The sequence below is a fragment of the Teleopsis dalmanni genome, chromosome 2 (genome assembly GCF_002237135.1).
Source record: "Teleopsis dalmanni isolate 2A chromosome 2, ASM223713v2, whole genome shotgun sequence".
Lineage (NCBI taxonomy): Eukaryota > Metazoa > Arthropoda > Insecta > Diptera > Diopsidae > Teleopsis > Teleopsis dalmanni.
Genome location: NC_051847.1, coordinates 6,613,412 through 6,630,147, shown reverse-complemented (window position 1 = coordinate 6,630,147; position 16,736 = coordinate 6,613,412). Strand labels below are relative to the sequence as shown.

Below are 16,736 nucleotides of genomic sequence, written 5' to 3'. Positions count from 1 at the left end.
GTAAAATTTTATTAACTCCTACGTTTGGAGAGAAAGAGTATATTTTTTAAAATTAAACTTTCTAAAGTTTAGGTTGCTTTTAGTTAAACAAATGTGAAATAAGCAAAACTGTACTTATAGTTCATAAATAAAATTTTGTATAAGGTACTCAAATTAAACCATAGCAATTCATAAAATATCCTATTTCCAAACATGAAGAAAGCGGAAATTTTTAGAGTTGCATTTCTAACGACAAAACGTTTTTCATACATGTATTAAAAACATGAAAGTTGTTGCAATATTTACAATACTCCTGAATGCAATATAAACTATAATTTTTTTAAAAATTCTATTCATGTGTGTAAATTATTTTTGATGCTTAATTGTTATATGTATATAAATATGTATATATCAAAATAAATATATATTTATATCAGCAATAATTATGACAGTACAGAATGCATTGCTTAGCAACGCAATTTTTTAGCCAATAACGTTGCAATTTTTAATATTTATGAAAACTTTGCAATTTTAAATATTTATGAAAACTTTATTGATCACTTGTGTCGCTATCAATAAATTATAAAATAAAATACTTAAATTCAGCAAAATATCCAAACTAAAAAATGTTTACAAAGACATTTTGGTACATCACTTGCTTGTTTTGTAATGCAACTCTGTATTGGCACACAATTTATGATATAAATTTATTCAGTAAAATTTTAATGTAAAATTATCAAGTTTGTGTAAACTATATTTCATACAAAATTTAAGAGTTTATTTACCAAGCAGATAAATTTATACATTTATATGGTGTATAAGCCATTTATCAGTTTCTTTAAGTACCTTAGTATCGTTCATCTTTGAATATGGAAAAATAAAATAAATAGAAAGTAACATTATTATTATTTGTACATATTTGCTATATATTAATCAATTAGATTAAGACTTGACCTGTGCGCAGCAGAATGCCTACTAAAAATTAATTTAGTTTTGAAAATATATGTTAACATGATTTTATCTAGAAGTTAGTTTGTAATGCTATAATTTCCAATATAAAATTCTGAATTTGTTGGAATGTCATTGTTTATGCAGAAGTTATAACACGAGTTGTATATATACATTACAACTCTAGTTATACGGATATGAGTCATACATATAATACATATAACAAATCAATTTACTACCAAAAGTTATTTCTACTTTCAAGTAAATGGTAGTTTACTTTTCATAAATGATTTTTTGATATTATATGTTAAAACTGATACTAAATATATTTAAGACATACTATATATATTTAAGACATATTTGATTTGGTTATAATGTTATATTTGATATTTAATAAAACGTATGTCAATAAAAAAAAAATTTTTTTATTTATAAGTAATTTTTTTAGTTTCACTTGAAATGCATCAATGTATGGTTTCAATAAATTTCCCTTTAGCGGATATATATAACCAATTTCCCAATGTATGACACCAAACGTCAAGTAACGAAATTATAAAAGAAATTTCCTTCGTAAAATTCGCAGCAGTAAAATTTTTTTGAAAATTTAAATTGAATATTAAAGAAAATGAAAAATTAGTAATAAAAATAGAGGTGAAACTTTATCTTTTTAAAACTTAAAGAGAACTAGTGGCGAAAAAAGTTTATTTTTTATCGCAATCAACATTGAAAGTGGTATAGCTTATTCAACTGATTCGCTGACTGTAGCACGGGTTGAATCTTTTATCCGCGTTGTGGTTCTATACTTTTAAATAATTTTAATCAAAAGTTGTTTATGGATTCGATTATTATATGTGCAATTAATTTAAAATAAAATCAATAAAAAGTTACAATGGACACTAACGCAGCCCCAGGTAAGTTTTTATGAGTAAATAAATTTCAATTTTTTGAATTAGTTTTGAACGTATATAGAGGAATTCTGTTGAAAATTAAATTGTTTAAAACCAAATTTCATATTAAATGCATATTAATTGTAGTAATAATATTATTTATATAAATTGTCTCATACATTTAAAGTTTTTCGTATTTTGGTAAGAGTCTAATGCTGCAATGTGTATAGCATTATGGGCTCAATATGGAGTGTGAAAACAAATAAATAGTATATGTTTACAATATTAATAAGTTCATAAGAATAAAAATTTTAACCAATTTGTTCAATAATATTCGAATGCAAAATTTTATCGATGCCTCGTAAAGTTTAAACATCCCATCGAAAAGTAAATTTTAAACTGGGCTGCCATATTTCGCGCTAAGTTCCAGATTTCTTTTACACGATGTATGTTTCATTCAAATGTTTACCATCGCCTCCTGATTGTGTGTTTGCTTGCATACATATCCGTAACAATTTCATTTTAAATTACTACAATTTGAATTATATTGGTGGTAAAATAATAATATTAATATATGATATAATAATTTTCGTTTAAATGTTTAAAAAATATCAAATAAATATTAACATATCCAATTAATGCAAGTGAATATGTTTAAGTTTTTACAAATGTTTTTTTTCGATTTTAGAGACACATGTTTATTACATGCTTTATTTTGCTTAGTAAAGTATTTTTACATTGTTAATTATAAAAAAATTCTAAAAAAAAGTGTAAAATTACTTAGAATTGAATAGATCTGAAAGTTAGAGGGCGCTTTTATTTTTTTACTCTGACATTTAGTGGTAGGGAAATGTTTCTTTTGGGGTTAGTTTTACGCAACTGACATATTTTCTTTGCGAGGTGTGATTGTTAAAATAAAATAAATAATATAATGTAAGTTATTTTAATAAATTAAGTTTAGAGTTTTTATGGAAATTATTTCTTTAGTTAATTAAACATCATTATCAAAAAAATCGAAGATGTCTGCATTCAAAGCTGTTCGTCAAACGGCCATAGTCGGCAATATTTTGAATAATTGGAATAGTGGAACTTCTGTAACTCGCAGAGCATTGAATACCGCGAGAATTATACGCAGTAACCGAGGTGCTTATGCCGCTTTACTTCATTGTTACCATTGTCAACCTGCATTGAGCTCACCTTCCCCGGCCCTTCAACAATACGTGCGTCAGTATGCGGCCGAAAAAAAAGTATTTGAACGCACAAAGCCGCATTGTAATGTAGGCACAATTGGTCATGTTGATCATGGCAAAACTACATTAACTGCAGCAATAACAAAAGTCTTAGCCGATAAGAAATTAGCAGAAAGCAAGAAGTATAATGAAATTGATAATGCACCTGAGGAAAAGGCACGTGGAATCACCATTAATGTAGCACATATTGAATATCAGACAGAGAATCGGCACTATGGTCATACTGATTGTCCTGGTCATGCTGATTACATAAAAAATATGATTACAGGTACTGCACAGATGGACGGTGCAATTTTGGTGGTAGCAGCTACTGACGGAGCTATGCCACAGACTAGAGAACATTTGTTGCTTGCAAAGCAGATTGGTATAAATCATATTGTCGTATTTATAAATAAAGTAGATGCAGCCGATCAAGAAATGGTTGATTTAGTAGAAATGGAAATACGTGAACTTATGTCTGAAATGGGTTATGATGGTGATAACGTTCCTATTGTTAAAGGATCAGCGTTATGTGCTTTGGAAGGAAATAAACCAGAAATTGGTTCAGAAGCAATAATAAAATTACTTGCTGAGGTTGATAGATTTATACCAACACCCGTGCGTGAATTAGATAAACCATTCCTTTTACCAGTTGAAAACGTTTATTCTATTCCTGGACGCGGAACTGTTGTGACAGGCCGTTTGGAACGTGGAATTGTTAAAAAGGGAATGGAATGTGAATTTGTTGGCTACAATAAAGTACTAAAATCAACTGTAACCGGGGTTGAAATGTTCCATCAAATTTTAGAGGAAGCTCAAGCCGGTGATCAATTAGGTGCATTAGTTCGAGGTGTCAAACGTGACGATATCAAGCGCGGTATGGTTATGTGCAAACCAGGTACCGTGAAGGCACTGGATCAACTTGAGGCACAAGTGTACATATTATCTAAAGAAGAAGGTGGTAGACCAAAACCATTTATGTCTTTCATTCAATTGCAAATGTTCTCACGTACATGGGATTGTGCTGTCCAAGTCCAAATACCCGATAAAGAAATGGTTATGCCTGGTGAAGATACTAAACTTATTTTACGCTTAATACGGCCTATGGTGTTAGAACAAGGACAACGTTTTACATTACGTGATGGTAATCTAACACTTGGCACTGGAGTTGTGACGAAAGTTTTAGCAACATTAAGTGAAAGTGAACGTTTAGAACTGACAGAAGGCAAGAAAGCACGAGAGAAAAAACAAGCCGCTAAAAAGTAAAACTTGTTTGCAGGATACATATTGCCTTTTAATTGTCTTTTATAATTAAAAATACTTAAATATAGTTTTAATACATATATAATTAGTTTATGGATGTCTTAATTTCTAACATTGTACTTTTGAAATTTTTAATTCAATACAAAATGTAAACAATAAGAAACGAGAAATGTTAATTGAGGTCTCTTGAAGTAAGAAATAAAAAGCTTAAAAAGTATTGTATTCAAATGTTAAATTTTATATGACTTATAGTGTAAATTTTTGTGCCGCCACTATATAATAGAATATTATTTTTATTTAAAATCGATTTTGTAACTGAATTTGAAAATGTCGTTGCTGGTCAGAATTTCTCAGGACTTATTTGAATTCATTTCAAACTTTTTGCTATTTTGTTTATCTTTATTTGGATGAAAAGTTATGCGTTTTATAATTTTGATTTTATAAATGAGAAATAAATATATTGTGCTGGACTTCTAATTTCATTTATATAAAGAATTGAATATTCCTTTATTACCCTATGATATATTTGAATGAAATTTCTTTACTTAGCTGCTAATAATTTTATATAGACTTAAGTTCAGAGTGGATTATTTTCTGTTTAAGGATTGGTTATAATACAACCGATGTATGAGCGATGTATAAAGATATCTTTATGCGGTACTAGTAACAACTATTTCTTTTTTTCCATTCTTAATTCATTTATTCTACATCATACTAAGTAAATTACTTAGTAATAAATCTATGTTAAAATAGTATTGTTCCAACACTTAAAGGTGATATACACATCGTTAACGTGTTCTATTGCTGTCATTGAGTGTTCCTTTCAATGAAACATTCCTAAATCGGCATAGAAAAACGCTGTCATTACTTAACGAAGCAAACCACCAAAAAGGTACAATTGCAAGTCTTGGTATATATATTATATTGCTTTAAACATATTGAAAATATTTTAAATTGCGAATTAATGTTTTTTTTATATGTTACTTATATTTATGTGTACGTATTTCAGATAATTTAAATGATACACCCATTCTACCTGAAATTAGCTTTGAGGATTTGCTTGAGGAATCGCCAATAAAGAAAATTCCTGATAACCAATTGGATAGTCCAATAGAGGAAAGTAAAAAGCTCCCAGGAGATGATTCTTTACACACTCCGGGCTCTAAGAAGTCAATACCACAAATCAAAAATCAAAGACAGTCAAAAGATGTAATACGGCATGAAAAAATCGTACCCATAACAACACAAGCGGATGACATATTAATTACACCAGATAAACCAAAAATTGATAAAGTTGAGACCAGTAAAGTAATAACAACAATTATAAACACCACACATACAACAACTACAGCCAAATTCGTTAAATCAATTGTAAGCTTGAATAGTGGTAATAGATTAACGTCGACAAACAAAACCATTACAGGAAATTCTGCAATCAAACTAGCAACTGTTCCAAGCAATAAGATAACCAATTCCCCAATATTACTTAATGCTAAAAATATTCTACCGAAAAGTACGACTGCAACTACAAATCATATTATAAAGATATCTCCAAAAGCATTGGGATCGTCCACGCCTCTTACATTACCTGTTGGAAAAACTGCTGTCAAAACAGCGAATGGGCAAATACTTTATATACAAAAAACTTCGGGCATACGTCTACAAACACCGACTTCAACTGTTAAGTTAGCGAAAGCTGCAACTTTAACAGTATCGACAACTGTAACAACTTCAACAACATCGACAGCGACACCAGTAACATCATTAAATAGAACAGGTTCAACACCTTCACAGAAGACGCAAATTTCACTACCAAATACGATATCTAAGGCAACTCCAACCGTCACAACTACCAATAGTACAACACCATCGAACAACACACCTAGTAAAACCTTTTCCATACAAGTAGTGCGTACGTCATCTGGAAAGTTTTTACCTGTTAAATCATCAATTCCAACTTTAACAACAGTGACAAGTACGACGAGCTCCAATTCGATATTGAAGAAAAACCCTATATCTTTAAACACATCTATTGCGACAAAACTGGGGACAAGTAAAGTTATCCCTACGTCATCTGGTCAGATGATTATTAAAACTCCATTGAAAAACGCCATTTCTGTTTCGTCAAACACGACAACCGGCGTTACAACCACTTCAAATGAAGGTACAAAAATAGTTAAAATTGAAAAGCAACCAAATACTAGTGGAGCAGTTACTCCTATAAGCAATGTAACTGCTTTTAAAATGAAGAATGCACCAATGACAAGTACAGCTGGAAAAATATTGGTAAATAGTGCTACAGGCAAACAAATAATGGTGTCTAGTCAAAATTTAATAAAATTGTCACCGAAAATGGTAACAAGTGTGGGTGGACAGGGCAAAGCGGCAACAATAATTAACTTGAACAATTTAAAAACATTACAATTACCTACTAAAATAACACGTGTTTTGCCTTTATCAACTGCGAGTGTTAATGGAACTACAACAATCAACACAGCTACCACATCAAGTGGTAATATAATAGCAACACCTCCAGCCGCAACAATTGTAGCAACGACGGCAGTAACAATTGCTACAACAACTACAACAATAACAACTTCTACAGTTGGTGATAAACTAGTTTCTAGCAGTTCTAACACTAGTAGTACTTCGGCTGCATTGAGTACTAAAACAACAATGGCCAGCACCACGGCACCTACAATAAAAATTTTGAACTCTTTACCTCAGAAGTTTACTGTTCTACGTCCCAATACAACAAAATTTTTTGTAACGCAAACATCTAAAAAATCTGGCGTACTACCAGTAGCAATTTCAGCTTCAGGTCTGGGAATGGTAAGTACTATAATTTTAATTACGTTCCTTTTAAACTCGATTTTGCACTGTCGGATGCATTTACTATATACATATATCTTTTGAAATAAATTTATTTTAAAAGGTGATATAATAATTTAATAAAAATAGTAAATTTATTCTATATATTCTGCTTTTCAGAAATCACTTATACAAAATAATGCATTGGAAAGAAAAGTGGCTAATACATCGATGGTATTAAATAAACAGTTTCATTCATATACACCGGTTGGTGGTGATAACCTCAGCCTTTTGCGTAAAAACAAAATATCTCAAATTAATTCGGAAATACATAAGATAACTTCTTCAGTGAATGAGAAAAATCAACCGGAAATCAAGACAATTGCGAGCGGTAAACATATAGTTATAATGCCGCGCCCCTTAATGCGACCAGGAACTTCGGGAATACAACGTCATGGATATATACAACGTGTAGGAGTGCTAAGCGCTGATAGTTCACCGAGTCAAGTACAGAAAAAAAAACTTTTCAGTGTTTTGAAAAACAATGCTCAGCATTCCGATGTTAAATCTTTGATAATTTGCGGGCAGGCCAAAGCGATAATGGCACAACAGCAACAGCATAAAGCTTTACCTATTAAAGATTCTGAGTTAGTACAGTCCAAGAAACTAATGCAATTTGTTAAAGTAAAAAAGGAAGAATTGGAACCAGAAGAACATCAACTACAGCAACATAAAGTGGAAGATGCGGACAAGCATAACATATTATCTCATAGTAAGTTGCCAACACTTAAAATAAAACAGGAAATAAAGGAAGATGCAGATGTAAAGCCATTTTTAGAAGATAATGGGGTAGTGAGACGCAAGCATTGTAACTGCAGCAAGTCGCAATGTTTAAAATTATATTGCGATTGCTTTGCAAATGGAGAATTCTGCCAAGATTGTACTTGCAAAGATTGCTTTAATAACCTTCAGTATCAGGACGAACGACAGCGAGCTATTAAAAGTTGCTTAGAACGCAACCCAAGTGCTTTTAAGTGAGTATAGTGCAAAGAATTATTTGAAATTACGTTATTTTCGTTATTTAAAAATGTTTCTCATTTTTAGACCAAAAATAACCTCATCACGAGACCAAAGCGACACTCGTTTACATAATAAAGGTTGCAATTGTAAACGATCGGGATGTTTGAAGAACTACTGTGAATGTTATGAGGCAAAAATTTCATGTTCATCTAACTGCAAATGTGTGGGTAAGTATTTTTATTCCAGCTTTTATTTATACATATGTACATTTAAAAATATCTTATTAAATACTTTTTATATTAAATTAAATAGGTTGTCGTAATATTGAAGAGCGGCCTGATTTAGATATGGACCCTATTGATACGAAGTTGCTTCAAAAAATTAACGAAACTCATAATCAAATTTCTGGTCGAAAACGCATACATGATGATCAAGATAAAAAGGATGCTAAAAGAGATAGAAGATATGGTGTCGAACTTGATTCAGGGAGCAATAGCAACAGCTGTGACGGTTTACCTCCAATTAAACAACAATGTAATATCATTACACAAGAAGTTGTTGACGCAACCATACAATGTATGCTATCACAGGCTGATGAAAGCATCAAAAACGGCATGACAGATACTGTAACAGAACGTTTGATTATGGAAGAAATGGGCCGATGTCTTGTTGAGATTATTGACTTCTCAATACGCAATAACGATTCCAGTTATATGCAGGAATAAGCTGTTGTTTTGATGAATACCCGTTGGAACAATATGGTACTCGTAAGAGGACTGCGCATCAAATATTAGGTGGCAAGTTCGAAATATTTCGTACGGTGGACAAAATTTCGTTGTGCTAATGAGAGTAAGGAATTTCCCATCCAAGAAACAACAATAATTTGATACCGAATCAAACTGTTAATATTATTAAATGCATGCGTTTATGCACATATATTTTATATTAATAAACAATTTTGTAAAAATTTAACAATAATTTATATATTATATGACAAGTTCTTTAATTATGTAATAAATGGTTAAGTAAAATGTATATATTACAAGAAGATATATTTTGAGAGAATTACTTTTAATTATCATTTTGGGTTTCTTTAATATCTGCCATTTTATTTTGATATAATATTGTATATTTGTATCAATTTATTGCAGAGTAAAAAGCATGCTTTTTTAAAAATGAACCTTTCTAAAAGGATTATACAATATGAATATTATTTGTATTTTATTTTTTAAGTTATATTTTGTTATTATGTTAAAAACCAATATTACGACTAAATATTTATTTATAAGATTTTTAAAAATTACATTAACAGCTTTTGTATATACTGATTTATCTTAATATTGTAATTTAAATATTGTAAATAAATATTATTTACTTACACTATATTCTTATTGTTATTGCAATCGTAACAAAAGTGCTTAACATGTATGTACGTGTAAAATTGAGTTGTATTTTAATTACGGAAATGAACCTTTCAAAATGGATCAGAAATTTTTCACTATATAAAAAAGTAATTACTGCCGTCTTATTTTACATTTAAATCTTACCCAAAACGAATTTCGTCAATTAAATTGGTTTGGTGCAAGCACATTTATTGTCAGCCACCCACGTCAGGAGCGTATATCAACCCTCTAATGTATTTACTATGATATAGTGATATAGAATCTCATTCAAATTTAAGTAATTATTTAAAGAATTATTTAAATACAAAAATTCACTATTGCACATATCATGTACATTCCCCACTACACTTGTATTTTTTTTAATTTTTGCACACTATTGCAGTGAATACATTCTGAATAGTTTTGATAAGCTGTAAACTGTACTTTATAGTATGGTTAGACTATCGTACATTACTAATGTTCGGGTTCATCTCCATAAGAGTAAAGAGATTAGCTATATTTGCCATATAAAAAACCAAATAATATCCATATAAAGAATATAGAAATAATACTGATAAAAAAACTTCAATATGGCAATTATAGATGGAAGCTTTGACAAATACAAAAAGGAAGTAGAAGTGAATGAATTTATATATATATATAATTATCTTCCGAACTGATTTTGTTAAGTAAATGGAGAAATGGATAAAAATTGCACAATTTTTTTTAATCATTTACATTATGGGTATTCAGATATGCTCGGTAACTCGGTAAAGTGACAGAACTGTTGTGTTTTTGTTTTCGTGAAATTACAACGTTAATGAGTTACGAATTACCAAGGGATCAAGACTGATTATTTTATCGATATTCGATATCAAAATTTCTTGGTATCAATTGAGTACATTGAATTTTATTGTTGTGAAATATTTCACAAAATTTAAATTTAATTTGAAATTTGAATGTTTGATAGAATCAAAAATATTACAATTAAAACATTAAATCAAAGTTATCTCCTTACTTTTATATACCCAAAAAAAAACAAAACAAAAACAAAATCATCTGCTTTGATGATTTCATTTTACAGCTTTACAGAGAAAGGGGTATGAAAGACCGTTCATACGTTTGTCATATCGTCACTTAAGCGAATATCGAGTAACTGTGCTAAGTCTAAATACCGCTATTAAGAAATTTAAGTCCAAATAATGAACAAATATGGAAGCGAACCATGGTTGATTGGTTGGTAGCAGTGGCAGGCCATTAGATAACTTCCATGTATCTCAATTTGCGATTTTTCGCCGTTTTGTTACCACATTCCTCAGTTCAGTGGCAACTTCCATGTATCTCAATTTGCGATTTATCGCCGTTTTGTTACCACATTCCTCGGTTTTGTTACAGACTAAATTTATCCCGCCAAATTTAGGTAATTTAATAGGTCTTTCGTCTTCACCGATGAACAGTCTGATAAACTATCCAAGAAGTATATTCCCAAGAACCTATATCTTCTGGACACCAAAGCTGGGCATTCAGAGAGAACATTCAGAGCGAGAGGGAATGAGCAATTTCTCTGCTTGAGTTTCGAGTTTTTTTTTCTTTTCTCAGTGTTCGCTAAATTTAGAAATTATGCTATGTTTAGACTTCTGAACTTACTCGTTAAATATGTAGCAATATGTGCAATGAGATTCCATTAATCTAAGTGTCAATATAGTATTAAAGAGTAACACTTAAACTTCTCTTTAGCAAATATTGGTGATTCCCATAAGATAAGCGAATCATAAATAAAATGATCATTCTGAATTAAAAAATTATTTACATTCAAACACCTACAAAGTTTTGGATGGCATTAATTTGCTGGCTGCAGGAAAGTGATTTGAAAAATAATTGATTTCTACAAAGTATAAACGCCATACTTTGTAACATAACTAACAAAATTCAAGTTAGTGACGTATTTACACAGTATTTTTTCTTGAATAAAAATATTTTATCAATATATGAAATTCTTTGAAATCAGAAATACTCAATTAAATTATAGTCTGTTACAGTATATTTGCTTATCGCAATTAATTCGATAAATGTTGATACTTATAAGAAGTGCCACATTTCATACAATGTCCATTCTAATTAGGTTTATTAATTGTAAGTGTGAACATAATGTTATTGCTATTATAAATACCATATATTAAAAAAAATATCACATAACCCGTGTTAAATCATATTCGTTTTTGTGTAAGTCAAATATAATAAAACAAAACTTTTAGGTGTGGAAACTCTGTATTTTTAGATATCACGAAGTACAGTCAGTAATCACAAGTCAGAACGAATTAACTGTTTCGAGACTGTTGGCGGCAATACTTAAAAAATTAAAAATGCGTAAAGGCAAGGGAACTCAATTAAATTTCTGCAATTGCAAACGTTCCAGGTGCCAGAAGAAATATTGCGTTTGTTTCACTAAAGGAAGACCATGCTGTGGTGATTGCAAGTGTGTCGGTAGGTATAATATCTTAACTCTATAAACTGTATCTATAATTTTAATAACGAAGATTTTCTGCTATTAGAATCTATTTCCGAAAAGAAATATATAATAAATATATATTAATCAGAATCGAATTTAAAATCCCTCAAAATATTTATAATATTTAAAACGAATAATTTTATATGACACATTTCGTATTTCATAAAATTCATGCTCCAATGGCTAAGTTTTATACAGAATAGCAAATTCTTCTAATATATATATGCTAGTTACAATATATGATAATAATGTTAAAAATGGTCTAAATACTTTCGGTGGTCGGCCATTTTGAAATTTAGCAATGTGAAAAACTGACAGGTGAAATTAAGTTTTTCAAACTATTATGGTTTAAATTTATTTAAAGAAAAACAATTCTTATCAGAAAAATGTTGATATGTCATGCTAAAAATGACCTATCCAACTTCTATTGTTTGTAGCTCAAGCACACTAGGTCTGTTTCTCATTAAATCATCCATAATTGTGACTGTTCTTCCAGGAGTCATATGGTTTCGCATTGTTTTGCAGTATTTGAGGTAATTCCTCATAACAAAGAACTTGGATGTTGGGGGATGTTACCTCTACACCATATCCCTCTAATTTATGGTGATAAAATTTTCAAATACTACCCGAAGATATTTCTCCTGAAATTTTTCTGCGTTGTGTTTTTCAGAGAAACTGAACTACTGCCTTATCTAGCACATGTTAACGCATCCGATTATAGATTATCAACTCGAAAATAAAATTATTGCATTCTGATGCGCTTGTTTGAGTACATAGCAAACTCGTATACAGAAGTTGGTTGGTATGATTTTGATTAGATAAGATTTAAAAAGCATTTCTTTAAATTCAACTTGCACCTTTGATAGGGAAAATTATTTCTTTGAGGTCTATATTTAGATGTTCATCATGCATGTTAGTTCTTAGGCTTCTGTAGTAGAATGCCGTAATACGAATAGGTCATTGTGTTTTTCCATTTATATAAAATGCGATATTAGCAACATCTTCATTTCCTTTTTTTTATTTGCATACATAAAAAAATAATATTTTTAGATTGTTTTAATAAGTATCAGGTTGGTGAGTTGCCAACTACTGGATTGGAGGAAAATGTGGTGAGTAAATAACATCTCGTATTCATATAATTTACAAAAACTACCTAATAGCGTTTTTAAAGAATGTTGTAGAATCTACAGTTCCATTTTATCTTCTAAATGGCGACTATCATCAAGTGCTTGAAAATATGATAGTAGAGGATTCGTCAGAGTACCCTCAAGGATCTCAAGTATATGAACCACACCAAATTGTTGGAATAACAGTTGAAAACCAATCAGTCGATTTCGAAAAAGTTGCTCCGGCTGAAGTACCCGAATTGGCAGAAAGTATTATTATTGAATTGCCACCCAAGTATATGATTCGTGGACAACCAGAGCCAGTACCGAAAGTAAAAATTAATCCAGAAAATGAATTCGGAAACATCACATTTGAAATCCTAAATACTATTCAGAAATGCTTGTTTTTCTATGCCGCCGATTGTTATTCTGAAGGTTTGTCCTATGTAGTCATTGAAAAGATGATATTGAGAAAAATGAAAGAATTTATTTGGCAAATTATTAATTTAGCACGAATGGAAAAAGAAGGGTCTACACTTAAGATTATGTAATTACAGATTTTATAAATTTTAAATATGAATAAAAATTTTTTAAAAAACCGGTCATTTTAAAACTAAATCTGATAAGCCAAAATATTGAGTTTAATAGAAAAAAAGAGGATATAACTTGTATATTCATTTATCTATTTTATTAAATTAATTTCGTAAAAAGTTAAATCAACATTGCGAGATTATTGACCGGTTACTGTAGATTGAATAATCATCTATCAAAGTTAGGAATTCACTCCAACTCAGACTACAAATACTTTAGAGAAGAGGGAGAACTGCATATCATGTGTTTGGGGAGTGCCCGGTACTGATGCACAAGTGGAAGAAACACCTAGGAGGGTATTTCATGGATCATAAGGATACAAGACTAGGAAAGATAAGCTCTATACTGTCTTTCATTAAAGAAATCAGTTTTGAAGAAACACTTTAACCCGACTAAGAAGCACAATAGATCATTTAGGTCGATCCCTTCTTTTCAATAATAATAATTACATCAATATACATGGCTACAGCCATTTAATCAGCCATTAAAAATATCTTTAAGTCTATTAGATTTTACACAAAAACTTGATTCAAATAATGTATGTTCCTCAAAAAGTACCCGGATTTTGTAAATAAAACACACAAATTTAAATTTTATTCCAAGTTTATTTTATCTCCTTCAAAATATGTCCTTTTGAAGCTCAATGCCAACGCTTAACCCAATCTCCCATACACTTTTCGTAGGCCCGAAAGCCAAAGGTATGGCTTTTAGTTCCTTTGGGGAATTCTCTTTTACCTATTCAATCGACTCAAGACGCTTACCACGAAGGAACAATTTGCGTTTCCGGAACAGGAAAAAGTCGCAAGGCGCCAGATCTGGCGAAAATGATGCCTGAGCGATGACAGTGGTGCCGTGTTTAGTCAAAAAATCGCGTACAACAAGAATTGTCTATAGTTAAAATAGCTAAATGCACTTGAGGTAGTCTCATATTAACAGCTGTTATAAAGAAACTAATTGACAGATGGCGCTTAAATTTGTACCATATGTCAAGAAAGGGTTATTTACTTAAGGAGTAGTTAACAAACAACAAAATCCTGATACTTTTTGAGCAAAAGGTATGTTGTTAAAGGCTTTCGCACAAGCTATAAACAACAGCGGTGGCTAGGGAACTGTCATCATATACATTTTTATTGCTAACAATTTGTGTGAAATATAATATTTTTTATTTAATAATAATTTATTTTTAATGCATTTAACAGCTATCGAAAAAAAGAGATCGAATGGGATTCATCAAAAATGCATTTTTTTTGAGTGTAGCTCGTTTTTATTCACCAACAACTTTGTCACATCAGTATTATCATTACAATATGAAATTATGTTATTACATATATCTTATTACATAGTTTTAACATATTATTTTTACTGTTCCTATAATAATTTTAATTCAGCTATAATGTTTGCATAATGGTTTCTCTCATAATTTTAACAATTTTTTAAGTATTCGTAAGTTTTAATATAATATTAATATTTGAGTTAATAAATTTAATATCAAACATGTTTAATAGCAGAATTCTAACTTAAAATAAAATTTTGCTATAATAGTTGTATTTTTCTAAAATGTTTCCTATATTTAAAGTTAAAATATTTTTATATATGTTTATTATGTGTTACAACGTTTTGACTGCAATGCTCATATGCTAAAATATTATATAGTATTATTTAATGTTTTTTTTTTAATGATTTAAGCATAGTACATATATTTGTGCTATGATATAGTAATTAAGCTGACACACACAAATTTTCTAACATTTTTATAGTAAATATATTTTATGTGATACAAGTGAATATACAATTACAATTTTGGTTAATGTTTGAGTAATTTATTAATATAACGGTCACGAAGAGCTTGAAAACATAATATAATATCAATTTCTTTAGATATTTTACACCAACTTGCTGTAAGAACTACTTATACAACTCGATTAATTATTATAGCACAAAACCTGCGGTTAATATTTATTTTTATTTTCCGGATAATTTTATTAACATAAACATCAGATACATATATATTAATAGTTTAGTTTTTTATAATAATTTTGTATTATATATTAACATTTATTACTTAATATTTATTTATATATTTATATATATATATATATATATATTGTTTGACCCCATACCAGCTGTTAAAATTTAATTACAAGTATTCCAAATATATTTATGTATGTATATGTATGTAATTTAATATAATAATACAGTAACAATAATTATGATTACAGCAATAAGCATATTTATACTTTATAGCAACTACCATTATAGTTTATATTATATTAAAATATTAATTTTAATTTTATATATATTTTTATATTGTCTAATTCACACAATAATACTCATAAAATGTTGGGATGAGCAAGAACTTAGGCTATATATTTATACATGAACAGCGTGACCTAGTTAGATCATAGCGAAAAATTTTAAGAAGCCGCTATAAAATGAACTAGTCAACCGTCGTTTATAGTTTTGACTTAGATTTACATACAGTAACTTGAAAACCGGAAAATTTATATGATTACCCTGTACAATGCTTTTAGTAAGTATTCGAAGCACAAAATTTTATATAAGTCTATATATTTTATAGCAACAATGACTAGGTGATAAAATTTTGTAAATATTGTTTAAGTTTATAGTTATTTTAAGGTTGATTGCGTTTTGCAATTCTTCAAGCAAATTATAAATTAACAATATCATTTCAATTATTTATTTCTCTATAGTTTATAGCAACTTTAAGCATGCATATTAACTTAAAAAAAATAGCACAGGTAAAGACTTGTATAGCAACTCTATATATACTCTAGTAACACACATAAAAATCAGCAAGTATTTCAGCTACGCTTATATACAAATTCTTATAACTTTTTAAATACTTGTGATCGACTACAAAATGTTTGCTTTTCAACTTTCACTTATATATTTTAGCACTACATAATATTGTTATATAGTATTTAAACGATCTATTATATACGTTATTTGCTTCATTATATATTAAACGCTATACCCTACATTAGCATGTT

At 29.5% G+C, this 16,736-nt stretch overlaps 3 protein-coding genes across 3 annotated transcripts; all 3 read left to right on the top strand.

Annotated features, from left to right (window-relative positions):
• The first annotated feature begins 1,576 nt into the window (after positions 1 to 1,576).
• On the top strand, positions 1,577 to 9,061 carry LOC119679734 (protein lin-54 homolog). Its single transcript, XM_038092235.1, has 5 exons — positions 1,577 to 1,838; positions 5,316 to 7,138; positions 7,298 to 8,151; positions 8,222 to 8,364; positions 8,450 to 9,061. The coding sequence occupies exons 1-5, from the start codon at positions 1,817 to 1,819 to the stop codon at positions 8,860 to 8,862; spliced, it is 3,255 nt and encodes a 1,084-aa protein (XP_037948163.1). The 5' UTR covers positions 1,577 to 1,816; the 3' UTR covers positions 8,863 to 9,061.
• Positions 2,643 to 4,538, top strand: LOC119679735 (elongation factor Tu). Its single transcript, XM_038092236.1, has 2 exons — positions 2,643 to 2,747; positions 2,802 to 4,538. The coding sequence occupies exon 2, from the start codon at positions 2,834 to 2,836 to the stop codon at positions 4,307 to 4,309; it is 1,476 nt and encodes a 491-aa protein (XP_037948164.1). The 5' UTR covers positions 2,643 to 2,747; positions 2,802 to 2,833; the 3' UTR covers positions 4,310 to 4,538.
• A 2,472-nt stretch (positions 9,062 to 11,533) lies between the features above and the next one.
• LOC119682119 lies at positions 11,534 to 13,717 on the top strand. Its single transcript, XM_038095470.1, has 4 exons — positions 11,534 to 11,652; positions 11,775 to 12,003; positions 13,079 to 13,137; positions 13,200 to 13,717. Exons 2-4 carry the CDS (start codon positions 11,883 to 11,885, stop codon positions 13,683 to 13,685), a joined length of 666 nt encoding a protein of 221 aa, XP_037951398.1. The 5' UTR covers positions 11,534 to 11,652; positions 11,775 to 11,882; the 3' UTR covers positions 13,686 to 13,717.
• The last annotated feature ends 3,019 nt before the right edge of the window (positions 13,718 to 16,736 follow it).

Excerpts from the sequence above, each read along its gene's own strand:
- LOC119682119 (XM_038095470.1), top strand. The coding sequence starts at position 11,883 with ATGCGTAAAGGCAAGGGAACTCAATTAAATTTCTGCAATTGCAAACGT. Across the intron at positions 12,004-13,078 it reads TGGTGATTGCAAGTGTGTCG|ATTGTTTTAATAAGTATCAG; the intron begins GTAGGTATAATA and ends TAATATTTTTAG. Across the intron at positions 13,138-13,199 it reads CTGGATTGGAGGAAAATGTG|AATGTTGTAGAATCTACAGT; the intron begins GTGAGTAAATAA and ends GCGTTTTTAAAG.
- LOC119679734 (XM_038092235.1), top strand. The coding sequence starts at position 1,817 with ATGGACACTAACGCAGCCCCAG. Across the intron at positions 1,839-5,315 it reads GGACACTAACGCAGCCCCAG|ATAATTTAAATGATACACCC; the intron begins GTAAGTTTTTAT and ends TACGTATTTCAG. Across the intron at positions 8,365-8,449 it reads ATCTAACTGCAAATGTGTGG|GTTGTCGTAATATTGAAGAG; the intron begins GTAAGTATTTTT and ends TAAATTAAATAG.
- LOC119679735 (XM_038092236.1), top strand. The coding sequence starts at position 2,834 with ATGTCTGCATTCAAAGCTGTTCGTCAAACGGCCATAGTCGGCAATATT.